Raw genomic sequence first — 19,429 nt, forward strand, 5'->3', positions numbered from 1 at the left:
AGGATGAGGTTTATTAACTCCCAGAAAACTTCTGGTTGCATAGCAGAGATTGCTCCTTACATAAAAGGATTATTGGTAAATTAGCAATGATCCTTTCAGCTGTGTACATTCCTCATGTTCCATGGAGCTTTAATAAATTATCGCCAGAAATTGGCTGCAATCCAAGCTTGACATTAATGTTGTGCATATTTTCTCGAGGATGTCTGGTGTAAATATTTGCCTCCCTTTTTTGCAGCCGTTGCTTCAGAGCAGACTTTTGCTGCTTGGTCAGTTGACGCTTTATCTTGTGTTTCGCCAGCTCCTGTGAACACATAATTTGTCATTAAAACTTCTTTACATCATTAAGCAGTAGGGACATGATATGACAACAGGAATTTTTCAGGAACAACATGAGCATTCGTGATGTAGAAACTGACTGTAGAAATGAACAGAGTTGTTTCCTTATAAGAAAATCATAAAAAGTTCAGCTGACTGAAAAAGGAGATTCTCTCTATAGACAAGGTCTGCATGGAGTGCTATGTTTGTGTGCTACATGTTTAGGACTCAGCACCTAAAGGGTTACGGGGTTATCTGTGCTTTGATCTTCTGATAGTCTTTGTTATAATAAATAGCAATTGAAATATTTTTTAATTTTAAAATTTAACTCCAAGTGTGTTCCTTACTAAGATGCTAAAGGACCAACACCGTCTCAGTGCAGAACATAGGCCTTACACAAAAATGTAAGTTCTTATAGTATTGCAGAACATTCCATGTCCAGCAGTATTATTGTTTTGGGCTGGTTTTTTTAGCACCCTGGTTATTCTGAAGTTTAGATTACAAAAAAAAAAAAAAAAAATGACTGATTCTAATGGAAAAACAACTCTGTAACACAAGCATGGCTAAGAGAGATGGGGAATTAGACATTTAGCAATTCCTTATCCAGTGTTCCCATTCCATCAAACTGCAATAGTTTTATGAAATTTCATCTGTTACTTGCACCTGTGGCTCATTCTGAGCTCTGCTCTCCATTGTGATAGCAATATCTGCCCACAACCAAAACAAAGCCATGATTTTGTAGACCGTGGCATGGTCCCAGCTCAAGTTGCCACGCTGATGCCAAGTGTACACTGCCGATTTTTTATTGGAAGAAAAAGAGAAATTAAATTATTTTAATTTGTTTCATCATGGTGGAACCATATCTTGCTGTGATACCTGCTAGAATAAATTCTGCAAGACAGATACCATTATGACATGTTATCACATGTAAACTCACCAAATTCTATTGCTGAACTGCAGCACTTGGTGGAAAGACTCAGTCTTCGCATCATCACAACCTACATGTGTTCTGAAACCTCCTGATGCCAAGTAGATGTATCACCTACTGCCTCCTCTGGGGTTGAAGAAAGGCAGATTAAATTCTGCTGAAAATGTCCTGATTTATGTAATCAAGAAGGTCAATTTCAAATTACCCAAGAGATTGCTCTTAAAGGTGAGTTCACAGAAATCTTTTGGAGAAGAAATGTGAAGAATCTCTAAGAGAGGTGAGAAAAGCAAAATTAAAATCTAGACTCAAGAATCCATGTTCAAAATAAATATATTAATTGTGGCTAGCAACAGAAATGGAATGAACTCATGCTGTTAGTGCATTAACATATATTAATATAAATTAGTTATTGGGTAAATGAGAGTTGTTAGTGATGATATGGAACTTCAGTCAGAGACCAAAAAGCAAAATATGAAGGAAGAGTGCTGGAAATCACTCCTTGTAAACAATTACAGCAGTATCAGTCCTATTTTTCTGTAGGACTGGAGAAGTACACTGGAAAGACAGACGGTGAGTGTTTAAAGATGATTAATGCCAGAGAAAAATTTCAGAAACAGGTGCTAACAGCTCTGTGCAATTAAAGGCGGTCTGAGGGTAAACTAGATGACAAAATAACAATATTTACCAGAGGAATTGTTGAACAGCTCCCAATATTTCTGACTGATGTGGTGCTCTTTGTCCTTGTTCTGTTCCCAGAAATAGGAACAATACGCTCTTCATTACTGAAATACATGAATGTATTGTTCCACTAGCAAGATAAACACACCTTTGCCTTTATGAGCACCCTATTTGAGTCTTCCCTTCCCAGACTACAACTTGAAAACTTGAGACAGAATATGGAAGTTTTAAACATTAACACTGGTTGTTCAAGGACAGACACTTCGCGAAAGGAAAAATTTGTTGCACAGCAGCCGTGTAATATTGAGCAGAAGAGAGAGCCTCAGGGCAGTAAAACACTTCAGATCCTGCACAGTATTTTGATAATATTTAAAAGCAAAAGCAAATGAAGAGGAGTATGATCTCTGTATCCACACACATGGTGGACTGGCACACGCAAGAAACAGAATTTACACACAAGGGGTAGTCTGAAGGCAAGCAGGAATTTCTAAGCATGTCAGGAAAGGAATTAAAAGCCAGAGCAACATACAGTACAATACATTTGAATGAAACATTCCAAGGAGCTTGTTCTTGATAACTTCAGCTGAGTGAGCAGCAGAACATTTGGCTTTGACACAGAGTATCTGAATTATGAACTCACTCATGAATGTTATTTAGAAGTAGTATTTTAACATCAGGAACTACTTCATTACCAATATTAGCTGAAATGAAGAAAAAGGGGGGAAATCTACCACAGAAAAAAGGCTGGTCTTTGAAGTGCAAGACCTGTTTTCTCATTAGATATTACAACAGAGATGGAAAACCATAGCACCAATAGGAAGGGTATTCTCTTGTTTTAAATAGACAGGTATCTGCCAGGGAATATTGGAGTCTCCCTCGGAATGTAAGCCCCCCCCCCCCCATATTTATTTAGGATAAATATGCAATTAAAAGGCTGTCAGGCAAAGATTTTGGGAATCGGTATAGTAGTTTTTTTACTAGGGATATATTAAAAAATACAGATATTGTAGTACAGAAGAATAAGCAAGCAAAGAAACAAGAAATCCTAGAAAACCCTGACAGTCAGAAATACAACCTGACACCTTGTTGGTCAGGATGTTGGAAACAGTCCAAAAATAAGCCCTCCTGGAGTGGCAGATGTGGTCCTGTTAGAAGCAGAGATGGTCCAGTGGAGAAAAGGGTCCAGAGATGGGTCCGGTCTTCCTTTGGGAGTCCCATGGGAACACTGGATGTCTGGTGACAGTTGTGGCTCCGTTTTATCTAGGTGAAAATGGTTTGGCTCCTCCTCCCTGGGTAGAGCATCTTACAGTAGTATGATGTAATGTGTCCTGTCTTTGGTGAGCTTTAATGGCCCGTTAACAAAGATATTCCCATGGGGGTAGTGGAAGACTGAATAGTGATAAGAAACAATGCCCTACCCGGTTTTAACAGCTGGCTTGTTATCGGAGAAGGCAGTTACCTCCTCCCTTCTGGAGTTCCAACGGATAAAGAAAATCTCCCCATCCGGGTTTCAACAGATGGAATAGAATAAACCTTTTTTTTTTTTTTTTTTTTTTTTGGTTGCAAAAGCCAAGACAGGTATTTACTGCTATATTGTCAAAATAAATTGAATTTTTTAGTCTTCAGTTTAAACAAGGGCAACTGAAGAGCAGTTCTCCTTGAGCTACTTGACATTTTTACATTTTCAGGGGAAAGGGAAAGGTCACACTCCTAGACAGTAAATGGGAATCTCTGCCTGAAATGACTGAATTCCTCCTTTAAAGCTGATGATTTGACGAGCTCAGGGCACTTGTCTTCCTTCTCTGTACCCTCATAGCACCTTCCTTGACCTGCCTGACCTTCCAGTTCAGCAGCATTTTCAGTTAATCTTTTGCCCTTAAAAGAAGGAACTGCAGAACTCTGCATCTTCACTGGACTTCCAAGGCACAGCTGGCCCTTCAACTTTTTCCAAGGCTGAACTCAACTCTGCCATCTTCAGTCTTTGTGTATTTTCAGCTGCATCAGCCTCTTCCTCACTGCTGCTCATGGCACTGTCAGAAGTTCTGCTTTCAGGGAAATCACCCACTTCACACATGAAGTCTTTGCTGTTTCCTTCATTTTTGTTGAAGAAGTTGAGCTCTTTCTCAGCGTCTTCTGCAAGTTCTAACACCTCTGTATCGTCATCATCAGAACCTGCGGGGTAAAGCAGTTCACCATCTTCCTCAATCTCCTTTGCACAGCCACTACCAGCAATCTCTTTATCAAGAGAACACTCCCTCCTGTGAAAGAGGAATGTTTTCTTTTAATATGCTAAATTTAATAGGCCAAGTTACTCATATACTACATTTTGGGTTTAAAATGCTAACCAAGCTAGACTAAAATTACCCACACTGTTAACAAAAAAGATACACTCTGCTGAAACACACCAAAGACATGATGGTGCTGAGCTTTAGATTAAATACTAACTTGGAATGTAGTCCAAGAAAACTCCTCCAGAAGATGATTCCATCTCCATAACCTGCATTTATGCGGCTTTTTTAAAAAGAAATTGTCTTACTTTAGCAGGAATAACAAGTTCAAATCACTGCTTAGGCAAACAGAATACTAAAGGGTGTGACATACAAAGGCTGATTGAAGAGTAGAACTTCTTAGGAAAAGTGATAGGATGAAAAAGACCTATTTTCATTGCAATAGTTGTGATCTGAAAAACAAGTGAAAAATTAGTTTACTTTTCAGAGGTAGCAAAAGACTTCAGGAAGAAAAGTTAAATGTAATAATGCCTGAGGAGACACTCACCCTATTTACAAGCATTTAAGTATAGTTTTAAAATGGAAACCCAAATTAATCCTCAATATATTAGGACTGTCAAACAGGCTGATTCTGCATCTGTAGAGGGCCGATTCCCTGGAGAAGAAGAGAATCTTGGAAAAATGCCTTGGGAAACCCCATTCTTAAAGGCCATAAGCAAAAGGCTGATTGACATGCTCTCTATGCAAATTGTTACTAGAAAGTTCTCAGTTCTCTCTGTTATGATAGGTTGATTTTTGGTGCAGGAATTTTAATATTCTTAATCGTTGTCCCCCGTTGGACCTTTCCCTCAGACCACACCTTAACTCCCCACCCACACCGGGGTGTATAACTCCCCCTCTCTGACTCTGCCTTTGGCATTGTGCCTTTTGGCCCTTGTTACTGCCTTGATCTGGTTTGGTCCAATACAGTGGACATCTTATTTTTTGTTATTTTCATATTATTAAAACTACTTTTCAGACAACTGGATCAAAGCTCTTACACTCTCCAATTAAGTTGCCATCAAGCTGAGACCCAAGGAAACTCAAAGGGGTCTGATAGTCTGGGGCAGACTCCAGGAAGTTTCATGTGTCACTGTTAAAATTTCCTGGACATTCATCATTTGGATCAAGCTTTCAGGCTGACCTCTCTTCCTTGGTTGCAAGAAGACATAGAAGGCAGCAGAGGATTTTGAAGCACATTTGAAACCATTTATAGTAACTTTGAAGAAAACACAATAGAAATGAGAAAAATATAACTTAAAATTGCATAGTTGGGCCTATTTTTTTATTTCTTCTGTAGGCATCTCTCACAAGAATCCACTTTTCTCAGAAAACCAACACTAGTGCCGTAAGTAGAACTCAAATTCATCTGGCCATTTCTACCTGATATCTTTGAAGGCTGGGAAGAGCTCACTGTCACAGTTGAAGTATTTCTTGATGAACTCCTTAATACAGTAAACATCTCTGTTAAAATACCTGTAAAAATACAGAATTATACAAATAAAAAAATCAGTGAAGTCTATCGCAATGAGAAACATTTACTCTACATGGTTTTATTTGAAAATTATTTCTATTAGTAATCTTAAGCCAAAAGGCTTGAGGAAAAGAAACTGGATACAGTTGATTTCTTAACCAAATAATATTATTATCTCTGAGAAGCAATCACATATTTATTCTGCAGAGACATTTATACTCATTCTTCATTTGGAACATTACTTGTGCTGCATCACAACAATGGCAGAAAAAAGATTCAGGAAAAGACTTATGGAAACAAGTCATGGTTGACTGTTTGCTGTCATCAGCATTTGTCAGATTCACCTGCAAAACATGCTTAGATCTAAACCTACCATTCAGCATTTGCATGTGATGTTGACATCGTCTGAGGGAAATCAATCAAAGTGGCACAGTCGTTATTATCCAAGATGAGATTAAACTCATTGAAATCCCTGTGGATCAGACCATGATTGGCAAGTTTTACGATGAGATCCATTAATTCACTGTAGACACCAGCAGGATCTTCCATTTGGCGTACCTGACACCGGAAAAGTTAAGCAAAATAAAATATTGTGAACCTTGAAAGATTTAATTCAAAAATATAGATAAAGTATACGAAATACATCTGAAAGAATGCCAGAGTAATTAAAATTAAAAGGGCCCTCAGGTCTCCGGTTCAGCATCCACCTGAAAGCTGAGTCAAATCTGAGACCAGACCAGAGTGTTCAGGTCTCTGTCTAGTTGGGATAGAAAACTTCCAGGCATGGAGAGAGACAGTGAAATCCCCCCAAGCAACCTCTGCCACTGCCTCTCTGCCCTCAAGAGAAGAAAATATGTCTTTATAGGCACACTAAGTCTCATCTAAACTCACACTCATTGTCTCCCATTGAGCACTGCTGTCATAATGCATTATTTAAACATGCAAAACTTCTGTGTTTCTTCTGTTTTAGGTAATCGTATCATGTCAGTAAGAGCTAAATCTTCTTATACTGAAATTGAAATGGCCCCTGGCATTTTCTTTTACAAAATCAGATTTTCTAGATTTTGTTAGGAAAAGAAGAAAAAGTAAACTTCCACAGCAGACTGCCACAAGGAACTTGAAGTGTCCTGTTTACACGCTGGATGTGGAATTATTTAACAAATGAGAGTGGGAAGACAGAATACAATGAAGTCCTTGCCACATTATTCTTCAACTGTTTTACTTTGGAATTCATTCCCTTCTGATTAAACTTAAGATCTCTGGAATAGACCTGGTTATTGTATGAAAGAGACAGGTCTTTTGCATTCAAAACCAAACCAACCCTTCACCTACAAACCTCAATAATATTTAATTTTCCAGAGGTTGGAAAACTCAAGCAAAATTATCTTTCTCAAAGGTGCAAAACCACATTGTACGTGTTGTCTATATAAACAATATACAAACTCACCTGAATTAACAGAGCAAGGATCACAAACTGGAGCTCAGAATATGAGGGGTATTGATACTATATATACAAAGTAACATACAGAATATGCAATTTCTGTGTAGAAGACAAGGAAAAACTCTAACGCTGTGTCTTTTCCTAAGGTTGTCAAGGTCCCTGTAACACAGAGAATTCAAGTTTCACTACTTACAAAGGATATCCATCAACAAGCTCCATAACAACTGCATGCCTGTTGTAGTCTGTGGGCTTTGGAACAGGAAATTCTCTGTCGTGCAAAACCTAGGATGAGACAACACACTGAAAAAATAAAATTAAATAGTTAAGGAAACATTACATATATTGACAAACTCACCTCTAAGATAAGCAGTACGTATCACTGTGATAGCAGCATATATTGTCCAAATTATATGCTTAACAAGGAAAACAGCCTCACAGCCACTGGAACTTTCACTGCAAAGACAATAAAATGCCAATGTTTAGACGCTGAGTACACTGCCTACAGTTTAATTATTGTGCATCTGGAAGAAAAACCACAACAGACTGGAGAAATGACAGAACCTTATCTGGTACATTAGCCTGTGGAATCAGTAGCAGGTAACTGGAAATGGGGTGTTTGGCATTAGAAAAGAATTCCACACTAAACTGCTGCCAATACGCTCCTGCCTGATTAGTCAATCTATGCTCAATTGCTGTAAACACAAGAAGTTCATACTTAAACCGTAATAATCAGCATTATGCCACACTTAAGATTAACCAAAGGTAGGTCATAATATTTTGAAGCCCTTCTGTTTGCCTTTTCTAGCACAGATTCACTGGATCCACTTGACTTTCTAGAAGTTAATTATCTTTTTACCCATTTTGTTGTTACAAGTCTTCTCTAAGAGTCCTAAGTTAAAGCAACATAAGTACAGTTTTTGTTACTTAAGTATTACTGTGAAACCAGCCCCCTGAGACTAGCTCAGTTTCTTGGGAGGCTTGGGGGAATATTTCAGGGACAGGGCAAAAGATCCAAAAGAGGCTCTTATCCCAGGGTTGATCCAAGACGTTTATTCCAGGAAGGGAAACGAGGGCAGGAGGGCAAGAGGGGTCCAGAAGGAGAGAGGGCCAGAGGGCAAGAGGAAGAAGGAGGAAGAACAGGGCCTTATCAAGGCTCCTGCCCAGAGGAGATGGCTGGACCTCAGCCAATTAGGTCAAGAAAACAAGGAAGGGTCAAACTACATGGTTACAGGCTCCAGGGGTCCTGGGGAAAACCCATTTCCCAGAGAAATACAACATTACTGCTTTTCAGCACTCAGTTCAGCTAATACTGCTCAATTAAACCTCCCCTAACCTTCTGCTCAGGGAAACTGACCCCCACAATTACATTCCTACAGGTTCTGACCACATAAGTCTTTACCAGCTGGATCCCCTGGACCAACACAGAAGTTCTATATTATAGTGTTAGTTCTTTCTCTCTCTGTGGAGGCCACTGAGACAATTTATCATGGTTCTTTTTTACAAGGACAAGAAAATCATGTTTCATGTACATATTACTATTGGATAGCACAGAAGGAGAAAGGAAAACTACGTTTTTATTAATAATTACTTTTCAGCTATCATATTTGATCAGTATACAGTATCTATGTTTTTTAAAAGCAGGTAAAAAACCATAGAATTCAAGAGTAGCAGAATATGCTTGGGAATGGAATCCTTTCTCACAGTGCAGAACTAAGTATGCCTTTTTAGATCAAAACACCAGTTTTGATCTGAAAGATTTCTCTCAATAGCACAGCAACAAGTGAAAGCTTGGTAGAATAAAAATAGATTAATTCTAAGAAATGACAGAAATTAGGAAAGTAATTTTAAGAAATGCTTCCTAGTTTATGCAATAACTTTTGAAAGAAAAACTGCAGAACTGGTGATATTTAGATTATCTAGCCATAAACGACATCATTAATTTGAAATTCTCCCATGACACCTGAATCTGTTCCGTGTGATTTCAATGGCAAAGCTTAATTTTGGCACTGGGAAGTGTACAAAGCACATTGCATTGAAATTTCCTGAAATGTACACTTCAAGTCCATCAGGACAGAGAAAAAATTAAGCATAAATCCTACAAGTACTGCAAACAAAACCTGTTTAAAAGACAGCCTGAGAGGCATCTTCCAGTCTGTCCCACCTTTGCTGGCACTGTGTAACTGGCCACCTACCTCCATGTAGGCAAACTCCTTCATTGCTGCTATCCGGGACAAGTACAGCCAGGACATTTTGTGCCTGTGCTTGTGGTAGTCACGTTTGTTTTTCAGGTTTTGGAAGGAGGTTCTCCCCAGCCGGTGCAATTTCAGCACAAACTGTTGCTCCTCTTCGTTGGCAGCAACATAAATATCTAGAAAATACATACCAGCACAGATCTAAGAAATGAAAGATGTCTAACAAGCCAGCTGAAAAAGTGCAGTGCAAGTTTGTGACCTCACTCCTAACTCTTCCTGACCTGCAAGTTTTAGCAAAAGCAGCTAATTACACAGTGTGTATCAGAGGTCTGAACATGAAGAAATTACTGTTAAAGAGTTCATGGCACTCCATAGAAGAAATGATGATACGATCGGAAGTATCTTTCAGTGTTCCGGTGTTCTTAAACACATCCTGGAAGAGTTTTTAAACACATCTCCTTCCTGATGAATGGACAGACAACTCAAGGGACCAGACTCTTAATTTAAAGTGTTAACAAATACCCTAAACTTAATTTCTAGTGTTTGTCCCAAACAATTCCCTTCTCCAATTACAGAAGTCACATTCTGTGTCATACTTCATAAGAGGAACCAAGATAGTGTTCTGAGAGTTTTGAGCCTGTTTTACTTTACTTTTGTTTTTCTTTAACAAAAAGAAATCATCTTTTTGTTAAATGGTTTGAAACCCTTCACAAAGCGCAACACAAGTAGCACCTGCCTGCAATGTACCTTTTCAAAAAACTGTAACAGTTTAAAGTCATAACCGGGCAGGAACACCACTTGAAAATGATTTTTCATCAGTTCTTTAGGAGAGGAGTCTCTCTTAGAGCTTCCATGGAGATTCTCCACTGATGACATAGAACAGTTCTCTTGTGGGTCTCAACTCAAAACCAACCACCTTTGTGAAGTCCCTCCCAATAGCAGCTTTTCCCAACACTGCGTATGGGTTATGTCTGCTTATTTGGGATACTGTTCAAGGATGCCTCTTCAGGTATAAGACAAAGATTCTCTTCTTCCATCTCCAAAATCATCTTCATCTCTAAAACTAGAGATCTCCTTTTTTTCTTGGAGCAAGGAGCTTCCTATCACTTTTTCTTCCTCTGTTCAAAATTCTTCATTAAATCTCAATTGTATCAATCCACAATTTTAACTAGAACTATATACATTCCCCCACAAAGCATTCATATATTACAGGAAATAATCCAGTCTCCAAGGTTTCACAAGAAAAAGTCCAGCCAAATGAGGACACTCCTCCTCCTTTGTCCCACTTAGGAATTTCACTCTCTTTCACTGATTTCATGCTGTGTCTTCTCTATGTTCAATGACTTTGTCCTTTTCCTTTTATTCAAAAGGAAGATTGCAGTTTTAAAAAGTCTCATTTGTACCAGGAAAGAGTTAACATTCTTGCCCAGGCCTGCAAATGGTCACATGATCTCTGCCAGGCAGCAGCCTCTAGGATTTTCAAAAGCCCTGGGAATGGGGGGAAGAGAATTTCACCATGAGGGATCTCCGAGTGGCCTGGCTGGTAGATGCCTCCTGCCGCCCCACAGCCCTGCATCTCGCCTTGGTGATTATCAGGGTGGGCCCAACCCAACCGGGCCCATAGGTGTTATCAGTGGGGGGAGCCCGGCAGACATCTACCCTGGCTCGGCTGGCTCAGGGTAGGCTCTAAAATTAGGTGATATTAAGTGACAGCCTCCCCTCCCCCACCGGGAACCAATGGGGCCTGGGGGGGGCATGGCCAGACCAGGGCTGCCTCCCCGCCCACAGGGGGGTGTGGTGGGGCTTGGCCAGCCTGGACCACTCCACAGAGCGGCCCCAGCTCGGTGTTACCTGCTAGCAAGCCAGAAAGAAAAGGAAATTTCCCAGGCATCTCCTGATTTTTAACCCTGTGTGTTCCCGGAGGCGTGTCATCTTTCTAATTGGTCAATCAAGTTTGTAGTAATGCAATCCCCACACACCCATCAAATGTTCTCCATATAGGGAAAGCTTAAGGCTCACCTCTTAAGGTAAAGAGCCCGGAAAGTTTGATACCCTTCTGAGAAGGATTGGCTCAGGGCCAAGAAAGAAGCATCTATTGGATCTTGTCACTGTTCTTCAAACTCTGCATTTCTCTCTATTGGCTGTTAGCCAAGTTATCCCTCCTAAAACATTCAGTACTTTAAAAAGGACACAAAAGAAAGGGCTTTTCGAGATGCGGTAGCAAGGTGTCTGAGGGTTTCTCACGCACCTGTGCTTGGTTTATTATTTGTTCCACGCCCCCCCCCCCCACCTCCACCCCACCCCCCTGCAATGTTTTGTTACTTTGTTATTTTTTCCTTATTAAACCTTTTGATTTACAAAACATCCTCGAGGAGTGGTCTCACTAATTATTATTGTGATTTTTCTGCAAGGCTGGACCCTCAGAGAGTGTGGAGTGTAAACCCACACCAGCTTTCAATTCTAAAGTCATTAACTAATTGGCTCTTGCTATCCATGCTAAACCAGCACAATAACAAACTAAGAAACAGACAAAATGCAATTACATTGTTGTGAAAAGATACTCAAATGTAGCCAAAAGCCTCACAGAGCACTTGAACATGCTATGTACAAATACATCTTGGTGTTTGACAGATTAACTGATCTGCCTATCCAGAGGAGAACTACCTAAGTTTCTAGCAAAATATTTGCAATATTACATTTGCTTAAAAAAATTATTTAAAGCATTATTTTAGTTTACCTGATTCTTTGCCAACACCCATCTGGTTCCGCACAGAATTGATGACTTGTCGGGAAGAGTTTTCAGAGCCAGATAATCATATCCTGCATTAGTTAACCAATAACCCTGGACAGCTGGGTAAAAATAAAATGCATTTCACTCCTTATTATGCATACATCACATTTAAAATAAATCTCAATTTAGTCTTGTTGCTTGTTTCTTAACAAGTAATATTTCACCCCCTGGCTCTTACCAGCCCAATTTGACTGAATGGTGAAGATGTTTAAATTGGAGTGGAACAACCCTCAGTCCTCCGAAGAACTGGGACAAAAGGGAGAGGTATTTCCCACAGACGACCCTGCTGTGTTTGCAGGGCCAGATCCAACTAAAAGGCTGAAGGGAAAGGCCTGCACAACTTCGTTATACAGCAGATAATAAAATCACTGTCCATGCCCTGAAATACTCCCGGGACAGGTACCACAGCATCACCATGTTCAGCTTGCCTATGGCCACGGTAATGGGAAAAAGAGGAAAAGGAAGAATGGGAAAAAGAGGAAAAGGAGGAAGAAAATCAGAAAACTGGTGAGGAAAAGGATGTGGAGGATGAGAACAGGCTGCACATACACAGCAGCGCCCTGGGTAGGTCGTGGCAGCTGCGTCTGCTGCTGCACTCCGCCGGGTCCTGCTGCACTCTGCCCGCCACCGAGCCGGGAACCGGAACCGAAATGCCACGAAACTCTGCTCGGAGCTCGGCAGGACCCCCTTCCATCCCTCCATGATGCAGGGGAGTTGTTTGGGACACCCGTGCAGCTGCCAGGATCCATTCCCTGCAGGAGTCCTTTCCACTTGTCCCGTGATGCTGTAGGACAGTGTGGAATGTGACGTAACACCGGGGCCTGGCTGGGAAAGAGCTCTCTTCTCCAAAGGATAATCCCATGTTGCCAACTCGTTTAAACTTGAATCCAGACACTTTGGCAAAATTAATTGTTAAAAATGAGCCCTACAATACTGGCTTTTGCAGTTATGTATTAGCTTTTACCTGTTGTTATTGATCATAAGTATTCAAATATGATGCAATTTTTACCATATTTTAGCTGCTTCTTATTATATTATAATATATTATACTATATTGTACTTAAAAGTATACATGGAAATAGACTGTATGGGTCATGGAAATAGTAGTGTGATTAATATATCTATGTATACAACATATAGCTTATAGAAATAGAGTTCTGATTATATTGCGGGCCTTAGCAAATCATGCAATGTTAAAATGCTTCTGTGCTTCTGTATGTAATAAGTGATCAGCCAATTTTATCAATAAATAGTTTTATTGAAAAATTGCCAAACGAAAGTCCAAGAAAGCCACAAGCAAAGTTCAGCACCAGGCCCAGGATCAGTACTGGGTGAACCTCAGATCCGGCCTCTACCGCACCGAATCCCGCCGTTCACGAAGTCTGTCTTTGCAGGGTTGGTTTTTATACAGTTTTTCGACTGGAAAGTAGGTTGCCTTATCCTTTTGTCCACCTGGTCTTTGTTGCAGATTCATTTTTCTTTTCCTTCTGGCTGCCAGTCTGATGAATAGTTTTACAGGCAGGGATGGACACTTGATTGCATTTACGGGAACCAGGTGATGTAAACACGGTTCCTGAACATCTTTCATTCTTACACATGAATAATTTTATATCACATTCTACCATAAAACACGAATTAATTCCACAAAATATATCACATATCTAACTAAGAGAACAGTTTAAAGCAATCATGTTGTTTTCCCACATCTGCTGACTGACCTCTGCAAGCGATAACAGTGACACAAACCAGAGCACCGGAAATGAATTAGAGAAGAACTTGTTAACTCCTCTTACCAGGGAAGTGTGAAACAACAGGACGAAACCACAAGAAGGAATAAAATGCATTGATCTGATCTGCAGGATGTCATGCAGATAAGTCAGACTGTAAAACCAAAACAACAAAGAGTTCCTGCAACATCAAAAGCATTTAAACATTCCCAAGAATGTTTAAATCATGTATGAAACTTATGAATATATATGTACCTCTACTAAAGTAGCAGTATAGAGATAACATAAATATAATTTACTGGTGTGTTCTCTGGCTGATAGCCAGGAAGGCCCCAGGGCTGGATGTCGTTCCTTCTTATCCCCTTATCAAACTAAAAAATATTCTAAACCATGAACTTTTTTTTTTCTCACTTATGAAGAGAAACTTCTTTGGTCTTCCTTTACACTTCATAGTGAATATTCCACTAGGAGAAAGTCAAGAACGTCCACATCCACATTCCACCACTTAGGCCCCTGTAAAAGCAAGTTCTGAATGCCAAAATATCAACACATGTTGCAGTTTCCTTCACATTAATGTACTGGAAGCTCATCTGGCACACTTCTTTCTCTCCCTTTTTTTTTTTTTTTTTTTTCTTGTTTTCCCCCACTGTCTACTGTAGGTATGAAAATAAGAAGATAATTTTCATTTCTCTCATCCAGTCATCTGTGTTCAGCTATCCTGAAAAGGAAAAAAGACCCAAACAAAAACAATCTAAAGAGCAGAAGACAGCCATAGCTGGTGCCCATATTGTGAACAAATGCCCATATTTATTTTCTGTGATCTCTGAGTCTTACGTTCCATGTAGACTATATAATTGCTCATTAAATTTCCATTATTTATTGAGGTTTGTTAAACTTAAGAGACTATAATTGCTACAGATTACAGGCAAAGTTAATTTTATCTATCCTTGTTTTTATCTGCCTGCTAATGCCATGGTCAGTACTCTCAGATGAGTCCATTTCATGAACACACAACAGGGATTAGGCTGACTGCATCCTCCAAAGTACTTTGATTTTGGCCCAATTCCTCACTGAGCTGACACAAAACAAGCATTCACCTTTCCCAGGCCCATCTAGTAGCAAATGAACATCATTTTTTCCTATCCTTTAATCTTTCTTTGTTTTTTTTTTTAAGAACCTTTGGCTTTCTTGCCTTGCTCTGATTCTAGACCCACGAGCTGAAAAGATCCTGTCACTGATTCTGGAACAGATTTTGACACCTGGTCAACAGGGGAAGAAAGATGAGAAACTTACAGTTTCAAGAGACAGGGAAATGAAGATGCGAGGCTTGATGTCCTTGTCCAGCTTTCTGTTACGGATTTATTACCTTTACTTTCCTTCACAATCTGACTGCCTGCAGAACCAGTTAGTAAATTCTGTGTTCCTGATGTTTCACTATTCCATTTGCCAACAGAAGCAGAAGGAGTCCCAAGGATTCCACAATTGTGTAGATATAAATTATTCTGTAGGAATCTGTCTTTTTCTAAGGGTGTGAAATCTCCAGGAAGAGGAGATCAAATCATTACAGTCAAGACTTACTGACAGCATTCTAGAAATAGAAACTTCATGAACACCTGTTTTGCTTTGTATGACTGTACCAACCAACCAAACCACAAACAACCAAAACCAAACCACAAAAAACCCAAAAAAACACCACCAAAACCAAACCAACCAGCCAAACAAAACCCCCCAAAAACCCAACAAAAACCACCACCAACACCACAAACCCCCACCACTTCATACCAAAAACACCACTTCGATTTAAAATTTCTGACTTTCCCTGGAACGGGCCAACATTTTGTGAATGCTGAATAGTAAAAGCAGAGAGCTGATCTCCAAAGCAAGTAACTAAATGGTTACTTTTTCCTTTAAACAGGAACTGTCTGGATGCTTAAGGAGAATGTATCCCATCTGATCCACAGCTCAGGGATGTAAAGTTGTAAAGTCTGGTGGCATGCTCCACAAATTCATGGATTACTTAGACCACATTGTACTGCAATTATGCAGTATTCTGATGCTTTCAAGTGAAATTAAATATAAGCAGAAGTAAAACTCAACTGAACTGTGTATTATAAAACCCATCAAGCTTCATACACTGGAAAGAAAACATCAGTTTTGACTATGTTGAGTGTTTCATTCCATGAGAGCTCTTGTTGACATACAGTAAGATATGAAACAGGTCAATTGAAAAAAAATTTCATATTTTTTTTCCTTTTGAGAAAGGGAAATGGAAAGATCAGAGCATCTTGAAGGCTAGCATAGGTAACCCAGACTAACCCTCACACCAGTCCTGTTGGCAACTCCTTCAGTAGTTTTGACAGCCAGATCTGGGCCAACCAGGAGCAGTACGAAGAAATCCAGCCAGGCAGAGAGCTACAGTGCCATTCATCAGTCCTGGAAAAAGCATTCCAGAGCTTGACACCTATGTTCCAATGCTTGCCAAGCACATCCCAGGCGTGGCCACATGGGCATTGGCTTTCACAGCACTGGAACAGAAAATCTGTTCACAGGAGATCTGTGTGAACCAGTGTGAGCAGTGGGGAACATATTGTCCTGGTCCTGAGAATCAGAAGGTAAAAGCTAGAAAACTTGTGCATTGGTATATGGACAGTTTAATAGGGGAAGCAAAGGTTGCACACACAGGCAAAGCAAAATAAGGAATTAATACACTGCTTCTCACGGCTGAGCCAGCAACACCACCAGCAGAGCCAGGGTCCCATCGCACATCACAGTGACTTGGGAGGACAAATGCCATCACTCCAAATGTCCCCTTTTCCTTCTTCTTCCCCTGTTTTACACACTGAGTCTGACGGTCTGGAATATCCCCTGGGTCAGTTTGGGTCACCTGTCCTGGCTGTGTCCCCTCCCAATCCCCTCACCGGTGTGGCAGTAAGAAAAGCAGGAAAGGCATTGGCTCTGTGCAAACCCTGCCTAGCAATTGCAAAAACACCTCTGTATTATCAGCCCTGAGTTCAGCACAGGTCAAAAACACGGCCCCATAACAGCCCCTGGGAACAAAATTAACTCTACCCCAGTCAAAACCAACACAGAAGTGCAGAATAGAAACTGTAGAGATGGCCCCCTTGTTCATCCCCACTGGACTGTGTCAGTGCCTGGTGGCAAGGAAAGAGCAGGGGGCAGCGGGCAGTGCCCACACTACACCAGTGCCTTGCAAGAACTGGTCTGTAGGCAAAAACGAGCAGAACAGGAACATCTAAACCCAAGCACAGCTCAGTGAACCTTTATTAGTGGAATTCACAGATCACATTCCAAAAAGAGGGCTCTGCTGCTGCCCTGCAGCACAAGCCAGGCACAGGGATGCTCCGTGGGGGGACTCACTGCTGCCAGATGATTTTCAGGTTCGGGGGCAGCTCTGTGGCCACGAGTTCATCAATCTTGGTCCCCTCCTTCACGGGGGTACAGTAGAAACCCAGCACGTCCCTGGCGCAGCACATCCGGTGCAGCTGGGAGTTGGGGACAGCGTGTCCCAGCTCTGTCGCCAGCCGGGCCAGCAGGCGATGCTTCAGCCTGTTCTCCTGCAGAGGAGTCTGCTGCCAGTCCTCGGCAAGAGAGGCCCCAAAGACCTCCCTGATGTGGGACTCGAGGCAGCTCTGCAGGTCCTCGGGAGGGAGGTAACTCCGGCTTTGTGGCAGGGGGCAGATCAGGCTAGGCTCACTCCTCTCCTCCTCAGGTACTGCTCGGTCTACTTCCATTTCTCTTTCCTCCTTCCTGCTGGCACCAGAACAGAAACAGTTTCAGCCTCTGGGCTACTAAGACAGAGTCACAGCATTTTTGCATTCGTGGTGTTTTAAACCAGACTCAATCCAGACAGTTCACACATCCCATGGACTCATCAGGTCTGCTATCCAGAAGTGCACAGGCTTTCCCCAAGTGCTGCTCCCCACACAGGCTGCCACTGCAGAGCAATCACCCACTCACCTTATTTCACTGGTCTGAGTGAAAAGAGCATTTTAACGAGATTAGTTACTTGTTTTATGTTACAGCTCCATTTTCTAGTTTGCTACGAATAACAAGCATAACAGGAAATAACCACTAGTACAGAAGAAAATCCGTGCCCATATGTACAGAAAAAAAAAAATCATCACTAGTTTTAAGTAAAAAAATATCCTTCGTGTGGCACCATCTAGTCAACAACCCATGCGTGACCTCACGAAAAATGTTACAGAGGAACTATTTTTCATTCCCGTGAAATCCCTCTCTTGCCAGTCCTAACAAAAGCAGTATCACCTCTAAAAAGACCCCAACCCTGCACCACTGCATCCGCCCGCCAGCAGTGCACTTCGGTGGGCGCTGGTTGCCCAGGGAACCCGTGGAGTCTCCTTCCCTAAGGACATTCAAACTCCGCCTGGACAAATCCTGAGGGACTTGCTCAGGGGGTGTTGGGCTAAGTGACCTCTAGTTACGGCCCGCTGAATGTCCAGCATGCGGAGCAGACCAGAAGCCACCTCCCATCCTGTGCCCTGCGGGTACCTGCGGCCGCCCCAGAACGCCCTGAGCCCCACGGGGCCGAGCCCCAGCCTTTGCCGCGCCATCGCCAGCACCGCCGCCATGCCCTTCGGGCACCTACCCGCGGCCGCCGCACGTGACGCATTTCTGCCGCGCCCCGCAAAACCTCATGGGAAATGTAGTCCGTCCCCTCAAGCCGGCCCTGTCGCTGGGAAATGGAGGGTGTGAAAATTTCCTCCGGAAAGCATTCTTTGATGTTTGGTCTTTGTGTGCTTTCAATCCTTCCCGACAAGAAGGGAGATTTAATCAAGCAGGCAGCAAGCTGTAAGTGGTGTCCAGGTGTTGGAAAGCTCACAGAACCACAGAATATGCTGAATTGTAAGGGACCCAACAGGAGCATCGAGCCCCACTCCTGGCCCTGCACAGCACCATTCCCAAGAGTCACGCTATGCGCCCGAGAGTATCGTCCAAATGCTTCTTGAACTCTGTCAGGTGCCATTTCAGTGACTTCCTAAGTGTTACCCTGCTTTTCCTCACTGGAAAATCTAGCATGGAAACATATTTTCCAGCTGGTATATGGAAAGGCAAAACGTGATACTACAGGATCAAGTTTAATGAAAGAGCAAGTTCTGATGTCCTGTAACACAGTGTACGTGTGAATATAATGGTTGTTATACCAAACATGCACACATTGAGGTGCACAGCTGCAAGCCAAATTTTCTCCCCAAAATCCCACTGGGGTCCGACCTGTACCGCAATGACATGCAAATTTCTCTGTTGAGATGCCCAAAAGATAGGCTAGAAATAAATCCCCATCGACCGATATCTATAGAGCAGGTATTGTTTATTACAGCACTGGTGATCAGAGGAATATCTCCACCTAACTCACCCACCCTTGTCAAGTGCTGTGGTATATTTAGACACTAAGTCTCGGTAGTGTTCCTATGTCATTATAGCTTCATCATATAAGTGCCTGAACTAATTTACATAGTATGATCTCGTGGTTATGAATAGTTCTTTGCACTGTGCTTGTACTTCCCCAGTTCAGGGGTCATTGGGGGTCTTTGATGAAGGCTTCCAAAAGTCTTCCTTGCATCTGTTTTTCAACTT

General features: G+C 41.6%; 2 protein-coding genes across 3 annotated transcripts; both read right to left on the reverse strand.

Annotated features, from left to right (window-relative positions):
• Window positions 1-3,631: 3,631 nt before the first annotated feature.
• On the reverse strand, window positions 3,632-12,948 carry LOC136373847 (serine/threonine-protein kinase RIO2-like). The gene is given in 9 exon segments (XM_066338864.1): window positions 3,632-3,818; window positions 3,820-4,179; window positions 5,572-5,664; window positions 6,036-6,227; window positions 7,297-7,385; window positions 9,296-9,471; window positions 12,033-12,089; window positions 12,092-12,145; window positions 12,636-12,948. Coding segments are annotated over 9 exon segments (1,521 nt in total).
• A 4,129-nt stretch (window positions 12,949-17,077) lies between these two features.
• LOC136373732 (large ribosomal subunit protein mL50-like) lies at window positions 17,078-18,477 on the reverse strand. Of its 2 annotated transcripts, none has more exons than XM_066338700.1 (2): window positions 18,344-18,477; window positions 17,078-17,584 (listed from the first exon to the last, which is right to left on the reverse strand). In XM_066338700.1, the coding sequence occupies exons 1-2, from the start codon at window positions 18,421-18,423 to the stop codon at window positions 17,188-17,190; spliced, it is 477 nt and encodes a 158-aa protein (XP_066194797.1). In that variant the 5' UTR covers window positions 18,424-18,477; the 3' UTR covers window positions 17,078-17,187. The 2 variants fall into 2 exon arrangements, with proteins under 2 accessions (XP_066194797.1, XP_066194798.1); XM_066338701.1 differs by having other exon boundaries at window positions 17,078-17,581; window positions 18,344-18,472.
• Between the last annotated feature and the right edge of the window lie 952 nt (window positions 18,478-19,429).

This window comes from Sylvia atricapilla, chromosome Z (genome assembly GCF_009819655.1).
Source record: "Sylvia atricapilla isolate bSylAtr1 chromosome Z, bSylAtr1.pri, whole genome shotgun sequence".
Lineage (NCBI taxonomy): Eukaryota > Metazoa > Chordata > Aves > Passeriformes > Sylviidae > Sylvia > Sylvia atricapilla.